The sequence below is a fragment of the Lutjanus erythropterus genome, chromosome 20 (assembly GCF_056507025.1).
Source record: "Lutjanus erythropterus isolate fLutEry1 chromosome 20, fLutEry1.hap2, whole genome shotgun sequence".
In the NCBI taxonomy this organism is placed as follows: Eukaryota; Metazoa; Chordata; class Actinopteri; order Lutjaniformes; family Lutjanidae; genus Lutjanus; species Lutjanus erythropterus.
Window position 1 is genome coordinate 8816506 of NC_139336.1, and position 12028 is coordinate 8828533.

Sequence of the window (12028 nt, forward strand, 5' to 3'; positions counted from 1 at the left end):
CTTCCTGTCGTCACACCTAAAACCTCTCCAGTAGCTGACAGTACTCCCTCCTAGGATGCTGATTTTGGTGCAAACACAAATTAATAACTTGAAGCCGGCAAGATGAATTCTCACATGATTGCGCAAATCCAGCTGCCTCGCATTGTAAGTTCTTGTTTAAAAAGCATCTGTTTTTATTTTGTAATAATCATACCCTAAATTCAACTTTCAAACAGTCTACAATAAGTTTACAATATTTGTGTTTTTTCTCCAATTTCACACTGCTTCTTTAAATAATGTTGAACCTAACATGAACCCGTTTCGACAAATCTTGTCATTTTATGTTTGCCCTGATTTTACAGAAAGCATTCATGTTCTGTCAGATGTGATCTTACAAAGGAGAGAAAAGGGTACCAGAAACAGGAAAGACAAATTATTTGAATATTAAATTGCTGGAACAGCCAACACAGACTCAGATTAAAGAGAAACAGGAGGGACAGAGAACTAATCTGGATTCTATAACTGAAAAAGTGATTTTTTTGGGGGGGTTGTGCCCAAAACAAGAGCCAGTTAGAGATATAAGGTGCAACAAAAGGCCCATTTAGTAACACTTATCTTACCGCAGTAAATAATGAGTCAGACTTTGATCCCACAGGGAGAGAGTGGCCCTTCTTGGGGATCTCCCGCTCCTCTACCTTCCATGAATGTGTCATTGATGCCTCAGGCATGTTAAAGCCACCCCTCCATCCTGCAGCATTTCCACAATAACAGCCAGGGATCATTTGCATAGAGGCAATTTGCAAGCCAAATTTCAGCGCTGTGCTCCATCTCTTTGCCTGGTATGGTATGTGTTCATGTGTGTAGGTGTGAGAGACAGAGCTGCATTTAGATTGAGGGTGTGTTGTTTTTGAGACATAGCACTGATCTTTTTGAGATTTTTTTTTAATGTGTTGGTTAGTCTGTGCTGGATGGGACAGATTTGGTCTGTTTCTGGTTTTTCTGCTGTTACTCCACCGTTGGCAGGAACTTGCACTCATGTTATGGATATCTATCACACTGCTATACTTTATACTTTATACACAACTATACTTTGAAAAATATATTCAGAAATTTTCCTGTTGTTGGCTCCATGCTTACAAATCATATACTTGATTTAATGCAGGAATTAATTCAGGATGTATGATGACTGCCTGTTGCTCACAACTAACAAATGTTACAATCACCATGACTTTATGAGAAATTCATACTTCCACCATTAAAAGATGTTAATTCACAGATATTTCATACATTAATTGACATGTAATCAAATTAGGTGGAATTCAGTTGTGTATTTCAGACCTGTGTATTTGCTCAGCCTGTCTGAAAGCAGAACAACACCTCTTCTCATAGAAATAGAAAGCTTTGTTTTTAATCTGTCTGAAAACTGTCACTACACTGTCATATCCATGTCATGACACCAAGATGAAGGAGTCTTATGAATGTTTTTGACTATTGTCGTTATGTGTCATTCAGCCAATTATATCATTTTTAATGCAAAGTTTACATTTTTTGAGATGTCTTTCTTATGACAACTTGGCATTAATCAAACCAATAATATCCTTGTCATTACAACTTGACATTAACCAAGACAACATACTCTGTCAATGTCTTTGTCATGACAATTTAAAATCAACCGTTCAGCTTTATGTTTTAACAGTACATCAAACTGTTATATGTGGTTGGTTTTGACATCGTCATGAGACCATTATAAGTGTGTCAATTATATTTTTTTGTGGTAACATTTGGAGTTGTCATAAAGAGCTCATTAACTGTAACAGCACCAATTTAGCTTACCAAGGTAGCTGATGGACAGACTGCAGTTAGCTTCTTTACTTGTCGCTAAAATAGGTTAACTGTTGTCTTTTGTTATCGGTAGGTGGTGCAAACTAGTTAGCTTGGTTAGCCATGGAGCTAGCTTAACGAAGCTAACCTAATTTATTGACTTATCCCTGTGGTGCCAGTTTGATGATAGAGTACAGTACTAATTTAGCATACAGAGTTGATGGACAGGTAGTGGTTAGCTAGTCTACTTGTTGCTAAAGTAGGCTAACCACAGTCTGCTGTTAGCTGGCATCAGTTAGCTTGGTTAGCTGTGGAGTTATTCACCTAATTAGCTGATTCAGCCAAGTGCCAAGAGCCAAACCCAAGAAAACAACCTCTCCACCACTTTTGTGATGAAGACACTGACATTGGTTATTGACATTACTGACTTGATTAGTGTCAAATTGTCATAACAAAGATATTGACAGGTTATGTTGTCTTGGTTAGTGTCAAGCTGTCATGACACAGACATGGACAAATTATGTTGCCTCAATTAATGTCAAGTTGTTATAATAAAAACATCATTAGCTTGGACAGCGGCAAGTTGTCACAACAAAGACATCTCAAACAATGACAACTTTGCATTAAAAATGACATAACTGAAAGACACTTTATGATAACAGTTAGAAACATTCACAAACACTTCCTGACAGGTGTCAAGACATGGTTATAACAGTATAATGACAATCTTATGTACACCCCTTCAAATAAAGTGTAACAGCTTAATGTAACTGAAACCCAACCCACCCTTGTCAACACTACAGATAATATCACCAAAACTATCTACATGGATAAATAGCACTACAGGTAAGAGAAAAACATATGTATTGATTTTGGAGTGAACTGTCTATATGATTTGAACCCTGATTGTAAAGTGTTACCCGAAAAACTTAAAGAAGTTTTAGAAAATTCCCATGTTAAGTTAGTGAGAGCTGAACAGTTACAAAGAAAATCAAGTAAGTTTGTAACCTTTAGGATACCACAACACCTCAGGCAACACACGTATGCAAATGATCAATAACCACATGACACCGCTGACACAGCCCTCATTTGCTGCTGTCTGACACCCGTGTTAAAAAAAATCAAAATTACTGCACTGCATAAAGCTTTTCACCCCCATACACCTGTACACCAGAAGAATGTTTCAGGTACATGCACACTTGCACGCTTTCTTGATTTTTTCCCGTTTTTCCTCAGGCTACACCTGCAGCCCAGCCTCGCCCCTTTCAGGACCCACATCCTGTTTGTTTAGTCCCACCCAAAATGATCATGTGTCTCTTTTTTTTTCGGTGCAGGGTTTTGATTTGCTTTGTGGCATTACACCAGGATGCAGCGGCTCGGCTGCTGTAGCAGTCAGTCTAACTGTTGTGGAGGATCTCAACGGACCCTGTTGCCCTGGTAATATCAACACGTTTTGCATAAAGACCTCAGATTTGTTTGCCAGACAGTAAGCCTTCACGTCTCCTCTCTGCCTGGCATAGACACTGATTTCTGTAACAGTGGCACAACATAGGTGAATACCCTGATGTTGATGATCCTATTTTTTTTTCATTTCTACATGATCTTGATGATCTAAATAATTTTTAAATCCCATTAAAGATCCATCAAACTGAAAAAAAAATGTGTTGTCATCCTGTTACACTGGTCTAATGCAGTGGTTATCAACCTGGGGGTTGGGGCCTCCAAGGTGGTTGCAAAATAATTTCTGGGGGTCGCCAGATTGTTGTCGAGAATAAAATAAAATCACATGTTGTGGCAAGCCTGACCAAGTAAAAAGCTTGTTTGATGATATCACTCCTGAGTGCAACCCTCTTTTCTCTAGACAACGGTGGCAGATGAAATATCAAATTCAAAAGTAATTGTTGAAATAAAAATAAAGCAGCTTCTCATTTCTAGCTGGTGACCATAGATTTTGTTGGCTAAAACGATAACTCTCACCGGGAGATTTGGCTGATGTAAGCTAATGCTAAAACTCCTTCAGTCATCTTTTTTTTCCTAGATTATTAGATTATTTGGGGCTTTTGGCCTTTATTATGATAGGACAGCTGAAGATATGACAGGAAGTGGGGCAGAGAGAGAGAGGGGATGACATGCCGCTGCAGAGGACTGACAGCCTCAATACATGGTGTGCACACTCTACCAGCTAAGCTATAGGGGCACCCCATCTCCAGCAGACTGTTTAATGTTCCCGTCCGACACATTTTGAAACAAGAACCCTGTGAAAAAGTATTATATGTGAAGTTGCTTAACGGCTATGTACATGATATAATGTTAATGCTAAACAACTGAGGCTAAAGCTAGCTTATGCCCCAAACTCTGGTCAGATAGTGAAATATTTCATGTATATGTATTTTATAGACAAGAGAAATTCACGCAGTGCAGCAAGTCTTGAGACAGTCATACAGCAAGCCGCCATCGCTTCAGGAAGAGGGATAAAAGCTAAGCTAACCCAGTTTAGACCTGAGACAGCTTGACCGCAGCTAATATTACTGCAGGTAACAAGCTAGCGTTAGTTAGCCAGTTGCAGTTTGTCTCAGAGCAGAGAAAGACAAAGTTTAATCCATTCCTCACACATCCTCTTGTGTTTTACATTTTTGAAAGACTACGGCGCCTTAGTTACAGTTGCTAGTCTATGATTGGACAGGTGCTCTTCGCAGGAGGGGCGTAGCGATGGTTCAATTAATAACATAAACCTGAACAAACACGAACACTAACATAAAGTAACATTTGCTTTTTATAACAGAAAACAGAAAACTTAACAAACTACTCAGTCCAGCACTAGTCATGATGGGAAATGAGGGCATATTTTAGACTGGGGAATGTGATCTACATTACATGGCCTATACCAGTGGAATAACGTGCCTTAGACAAGATTTTAGAGTTAGATCGAATGACTTTCTGGGGCAGATGTGAGGGTTGCGAGGTTGAAAACCACTGATCTAATCAGTCTTCTTTTTTTTCTTGACTACACTTCATCCGGGTTCCTGTCAGATTTAAAAGGCCCAGGTGATGATCTGATTTGCCTCGAGCAGCTTAATGTCCTAACAGGTTTGGTGTTTGAGGAAGGTGGTGAGCCTTCGTTAGAGCCACCAGTTGTTTGTTGAAGTAAATCCAACAGGCTGACTGGGTGGGGTGACGGTTGCTTAAGTAATCAATCCCTTTTCCACAGCCTCTTATTAATCCCTGTATCCCATTAGACTCAACGCAGAGTACAGGCCAAGCAGCTCCACTGGATGTACGCGAGGGTGTGTGGCCAAAATTCATTATGGTCGAGCTGACAGTTTGTGCAATTCTGATTTTTTACTGAGATTATAAGAGTTGGTTCCACCTCCCTTGTAATAACAAGGAAGCTGCAGAGCATTAAACAGAAATGAAAATATCTCTCTGGACATCATTTGCTTTCTAGTCAGCTCTTGGGAATGAATAGCTCCCTGGAGTCGCATTTGCATGAAGTTCCAGGAGTGTTATTTGAATGTGGGATTACTCCATTACACACTATCTGGTTCTGCACAAGATTTTCACCTGCAGCTACAGTTACATTATGTCTACATCCTGCTCCGACAGGAAAGCGACTAAAAAAAACCTGCACAGAAAGAGGTGAACAGGGAGAAAAAGTGTTTACAGTGCTCATCTTAAACAAACTGTGCATTTATTTTACCTTCCAGCTACTTTGCAAAGGAACATCCAAGGATTTTCCAACTCAGTTCACCCTTTATTCCACTTGAAAGCATTTATCAACTCACACACAGACAACACCCAACATATAGAACATTTCTGGAAGCATAGTTTAAATAAATTATATAAAACAAAAAATAAAATGTTCTCATTTTTTCTTTTATCAAAAACCAAAAACATATTTTGACTTTATATGACATCAGTACATCTCCTATTCATCCACATATAAACACATCTTTGAACTTCTAATAGATTAAAGGGATAGTTCACTCAAATAATGAAAATTCAGTCATTATCCACTCGCCCTGCTGCTGGCATTTCACAGGAAATTAGCATCGCAGAATCTCCCAAACAGTGGAAGTGAATGGTGACCAGTTTTCAAACGTAAAAAACAAACATAAAATGCCTCCATACTGCTCATCTGGTGTAATCTAAGTCTCCTTAAGACCTAACATGCCAAGCTGACTAAAGAAAATGTTATTTACACCATGTTTTCAGACCTTTAGCTTGGAGCCACATTCACCTGCACATGCACACCATCTGAACTGGGCGTGTGTGTGGTGTGACGGTGTGCAAACGGCATGCCAGGACTTGAGGAGACTTGGATTATGTCAAGCAGTATGGAGGCATTTTATGTTTTTTTTTCCAGTTGTTGTTTTAGATTTGAAAACTGGTCACCATTCACTTCCACTGTTTGGTTAATTCTACAGTGCTGTTTTCCTGAAAAACTCCAGCAGAGTTTTGTGGACAAACAAAATAAACCCAACCCTAAATCGGCATGAGGGTGAGTAGATAATGACTGAATTTTCATTTTTGGGTGAACTATCCCTTTAACTAATCAATTACTTCAATTTCTTCATTAGAGAGGAAGTTAAATCATCTTCAACTAGAATTTGATTTCACAGCTTCCTCATTCTTATACTTTATCTTGAAGACCATCCAAAATATACCAGACATCTAGATTACATCAATATCAGCTTATTGATAGAACTTTATTGTACATGTACAGATACTTCGTACTCTTAAAGGGACAGTTCCCCCATAAAATCAAAAACACATTTTTGTTCTTGGTTCTGTTGTGCTGTTTATCAGTCTAGATTGTTTTGGTATGAGATGCCTATTTGTAGAGAAGGAGTTTTTGGAGACGGGAACAGTTTTCTTTCTACTGAGTTACAATCTACCAACCATATCACAGTGCAGAGTTATTATAGTTTTGTATTTTTCATTTTTTTTTTTTTAATTTAATTTTTAAGTTTTGTTTTCAGTTCAGTTTAATTCCATTAATTTGTGGGTTTGCTTGTTTCAATTTGGTGTTTAGTGTTTTAAAAAAAATCTGTTTTAGTCACATTTTTATTAGTTATAAGTATTTTAGTTTTTTTTAATTATTATAATACAGGGGTGTTCAGAATAGGTATAACATTTCAGACACCAATGCTTCCTCATGCTTGTTGTGTTTGCAAGTTTGACCAAACTGACAAAGACTAAAGACATTTCCTGTGAATTTTTTATCTTTCAAATAAAATTGTATTTTTATTTCAGTTAACTAAAATGTTTTTTCATACCTAATTTTAGTTTTTAGTTTAGTTTTAGCTTACTGTCATAACCTCAGTCCTCTTCAGCTGATCTGTGGCACCAGTTAGCTAGCTAGCGCGGTGATCATGTTGGCAGGTGTAGTTTGGTGAAAAGAAATAGTTCCTACATGAAACTCCAACAAGGTCTGTGAATCATCTTGAGTGACCAAGTCATAATTTCTTGAAAGAAACATTTCCAAATCAATGTAAATTGATAAATAGCACTACAGATATGAGGGAAATATGTCTTTTTGATTTTGGGTGAACTGCCTCTTTAAGTTGAGGCTCTTGTGCTCCTTCGGTCCTCACTTCATGCCGTGCTGGCTCTCGTGGTGCCTGCGCAGATCCACTTTACGCTGGAATCCCTTGGAGCAAATGTCACATCCAAACGGTTTGAAGCCAGTGTGTTTCCGGCTGTGGGTGATCAGGTTGGAGCTTTGGCTGAATGCTTTGCCACACACTTGGCATTTGTGGGGCTTTTCACCTACAAAATAAAACACACACAAAAGAAAGTAAGAAATCAACACAATCAAATCTTAGATCATTTTTAAATCATATGCCTCTGGAAAATCAGGTTTGTCATCTGTACCATACATAAATGGTGCAGAGTGTTTTTAACAGGTAGGAGGAGTTTGCATTTATATTTATGGATAAAGAATAGTGCCATTGTTCAGATTTGTCAAACATTTATTGACAACAAATGTCGAGAGCATACAGTTCCTTTTACAGGGCCTGGTGTGAAGCAGGAAAACCAGATATGCAAATGCACAGCACATTTGTTTAAGTTTCTTTTTCTGATTTATCAGTAGTTATATAACTCCTGGACGCTGCACATCGAGAGCAGGAGATTACAGCAAGAGGAGCCACGAACATTTAACCTACTGTAAAACAATCTGCATACTGTGACTTACCCGTGTGAATGTACGTGTGTTTCTTCATGTCAGACTTCTGGTGGAACCTCTTGCCGCAGTACTGGCAGGGGTAAGGCCTCGTGTCGGAGTGGATGAGCAGGTGTGTGGAGAGGGTGGAGGAGCGCTTGAACGATTTGCCGCACATCTTGCACTCGAAACTTTTTTCCTGATCAAACACACACGTATACAAAATGTGACGCACTTATCAACAAATGAGCAGGATGTCAGAAATGTTGAGTTTGGCTTTGAAAAGAGCAGCAGACTGAATAATCTCACCACAAGTTCATGTCACATGATCATCATCAGCCAATGGAGTTCACTTGTCAGTAGAATTTTTTTCTACATTTGAAGACAGATTTTTTTTTTTTAACTTATTTTATTTAACCTTTATTTTAACACAAATACTGCCATTTCACAAGGAAGTCCTGGCCAAGACTTTCAGTGGTCAATCCTGTATTTATGATTTCCATGGTTATAAAATAATCTAGTTTAAGGAGACTCTGTAACTTTTACCACGATGAGGCTGCAAAGACTGGAGTTTCACAGGAAAACAGACTTGCAGAAGCTCCCAAACAGTTTAAGTGAATGGTGACCAATTTCCAAACATAAAAAAGCACCCCCCCCCCCCCCCCAAAAAAAAAAACAAAAAAACAAAACTAACTAACAAGCAAAAAAGACACAAAATGCCTTCATACTGCTCGTCTGGTGAAATCCAAGTCTCCCAAAGCCCCTACCTGCTAAATTGACTTGAAAGACGTCATTTACACCATTCACTTCCATTGTTTGGGAGATTCTACAAAGTCTAAATATCTTTACCTCTGCTGCTTTTATTTTTACTTTTTATTTTTTGATCTGTCACTCACAAGTCACCAAATTTTATGAAATTGTAAGACTAGATCCTTGAAGCAGGGACTAATAATAAGATTTAATGGCATCTAACAGTGAGCTTATAGATTGGAAACCCCACCCTCCCCTTACAAACATGTAGGAGAACCTTGCACAGAAAGCAAACGACCATGTCTGATTTCAATTCTTCGTTAGTCTGTTCTAGACTAATGTAGAAACATGACCAAGCAACATGGCAGCCTCCATGGCAGAGAATCTGCAATATGAACAGCTCATTCTAAGGTAACAAAAACACAATGATTTTTATTTTGAGGTGATTATACACTCATGAAAATATAATTATTTTGTGAATATTCCACTTTTGCTGTATTCTGCCGCTAAACTCCTGAAAATCTTACACAAATTAATACACTGAAGTAAAATTTTGCATTCTACTTTGCAGCATTTGGAGTCATTAATGTACCTGAGAGTGGACGTTCATGTGCTGCTCCAGACTGACAGCGTGGCCGAAGGTTTTTCTGCAGATGTTGCAGCCAAAAGGTCTCGTCCCACTGTGCGACCTCCTGACGTGGACCTCCAGTCCGTGGGGTGTCGAGAACACCTGAAACAAAGTTAAACCATTAATAGAAACCGCTTTCTAACACAGTTACGTTTTCATTTTGCCTTGACAAGAAACTTCTCAACAAAAATTAAAACCACAGCTTGAATTTACAGCTTTAAACTTTATGGTTCTTCATGGGATCTGCGGGTACCAGAGGCTAACACGTGGTGCGCACCTTGTCACAGGTGATACAGTGGTAGGTGTTGGAGCTGGGGGAGTAGTGTGTGCTGCAGTCCAGAGGCTGCTGAGGCTGTGTGCCGCGGCTGATGTGGCTGCCGTAAAGATTGCTGGCGTGCTGCAGCACTGTGGGACTGAAACTCATCTGATGGAGCTCATAGGAGGAAGGCACCGGCTCCCAGGCGTACGGCGGCTTGTAATAAGGAGGGAATCCTGCCATGGGAGGCTCTGAGGGTGCACAGACATAAAATAATCATGTTTTAGGTCCAGCTGTCTTTAGGTGTAGGAACAGATTGCCATAAATGCAGTGGTGGCTCACCATTTAGGTAATATGGCTGTGTGGGAGCCACAGTGGGTCTGGTTGGCTCCGGATGAGCAGGTAAGAGGCGTTCAAGCTCTGCCTCCTCCTTTACAAACGAGCTGCGGTCTGGAGGAGGAGACTGTCCCTCTGACTGTGGCCCGTCTGAGGAGTCTGTGCTCTGAACTTCTGGTGGGACTTCTACAAATCCACAACAAATAAAAGTGTGATTCATGCAAGCAAACGACTGAGCTCTGCATGATTAGGAATAAGTAAATATTCTTTTAAAAACAAACCCTGCAGTTCCTCTTGGAGGACATTTTGTTTAAATAGGAAACACCTTCTTAGTTACTGAGCCTTGAAATGTTCACCTGAAGACTAATATATGAGTTTATTAAAAGGTCAGTTCACCCCAAAGTCAAATACACGATTTTCACCTGGCCTGCAGAAGACTATTAGAAGTGTTGTTTATTACTAGACATAAAGTCGTTCCTACATGAAACTGTTCACAACAAGGTCTGTGGATTATCTTGAGTAACTGGGTCATAATTTTTGGAAGAAGACACTGGTTTTGAGTTTTTCAAATGTATTTTGCTTTGAGCACCACAAGCCGAGGGCCATTTAGTTCCATTATATTGGAGAGAAGGCAGAGATCTCAGAGCTCACACCAAAAAGATCTATAGCACTACAGACCAAGAAAAAGTCTATTTTTGACTTGTGGATGAACTGTCCCTCTAATATCATACACATGATTAATCCTAAAAATAGAAGTTCATGCAAATGTTTCAAACACAAGAGCTGCTTTAAAATAATGATAAAAAGCAGTAAAAGTAGACAGTAGTAATTTAAATGTTCTAACTGTTCACAGATAATCTTTCAGCCATTACTCAAGCAAAGCGTCCTGCACTTTGTCCTAATTCCAATTTGAAGATAAATAATGTAAAACCTTAATAAAAAGCTGCTTAGAACACAGATTAAATAGAATTTTAGCTCAACACTACACTTTACCATGAAAGATAATGATTAGATCCCTTCAGAAATCTAATTTTTTGTATTTTTGCGTGTCAGTATTGCCACCTTAGATTTTGTTCTCATCAGAAATTCATAATATGTTGGTTAAATTTATCATGTTAGTTTAATCTAGTTTCTTTCTTCAGTCTCAACATTCTGTCCTGTTCCCTCAATAATTTCTTAATTGTTTTTAAGGTACTTTTGGTGAACCCCTTGTAGGTGCTGGTTGTCTTACATATTGATGCCATGTGGCTACATTTCATGTTTTTGCTATTCTGAAAACTCCTGATCCTGTTACTTTCAGTTCTGTGACAAAAATGTAAAATCCTTATTTAAAAAGACGTCTTAATATAAATAAACAAATAAATAAAATAGCTTGAGATTGACCAGACAAATTTCAAATAGTTAAACATATGTGTTAGATTTAGTTCTGAAAAAAAGGACAAAGAATGGAAGCAAATGGCACCGATTGGGTGGGATTGCCTCTTTATTTCGACTCTTACCTGGACTTAAGGGGGCCCTCGGCTCGTCTTCATATGATCGGTGAATATTATAGGACGTGCACCGTTTGTTTTTCACCAGAAACGAACGCGGCATGTTGACCCTGCACACAAAAAAACACCGATAACGACAAAATAACGTTTAAAATGTTTTCTTGGAATAAAGCATAAAATACTTAAATCATACTTTAAAAAGAAAAAAGTCACCACAAGCGCTTGAGCCTAAGATCTCCGGTTACTTTTACATTTAATTTACATCCTCATAGTCTTTAATTGCAGGTGGGCCGTTCTGTCAATTTAATTTCTTATAAAATTCAAGCGCTAATTGATCAGCAGAACTTAATTAACCTTCCGAATGACCAGCAGGCCTACAGACATAAAGGTTAATTAGCTCACAAAAGTTTAAATTATTCTGTTACTTGTGGAAAAGTAAAAAAGTTTCACTCTAGCTGAGTTAAGACTTTATTTTACAGTCAGCAGAGAGGCCTACTCACCGTTAACTGAAAAAGTTCCTCGAAATCGAAACTCGCAGTAATATCAATGTTAAAGTCCGTTTTCTTTGGATGTGAATCGGCTCAGCGGAGTTAAAACGCGTCGCA

The 12028-nt window shown here is 38.7% G+C and overlaps 1 protein-coding gene across 1 annotated transcript; it reads right to left on the minus strand.

Annotated features, from left to right (window-relative positions):
- Nucleotides 1–6892: 6892 nt before the first annotated feature.
- gfi1b (growth factor independent 1B transcription repressor) lies at nucleotides 6893–11526 on the minus strand. The gene is made up of 6 exons (XM_084746565.1): nucleotides 11433–11526; nucleotides 9940–10119; nucleotides 9619–9848; nucleotides 9306–9443; nucleotides 7997–8162; nucleotides 6893–7569 (listed from the first exon to the last, which is right to left on the minus strand). Exons 1-6 carry the CDS (start codon nucleotides 11524–11526, stop codon nucleotides 7391–7393), a joined length of 987 nt encoding a protein of 328 aa, XP_084602691.1. The 3' UTR covers nucleotides 6893–7390.
- Between the last annotated feature and the right edge of the window lie 502 nt (nucleotides 11527–12028).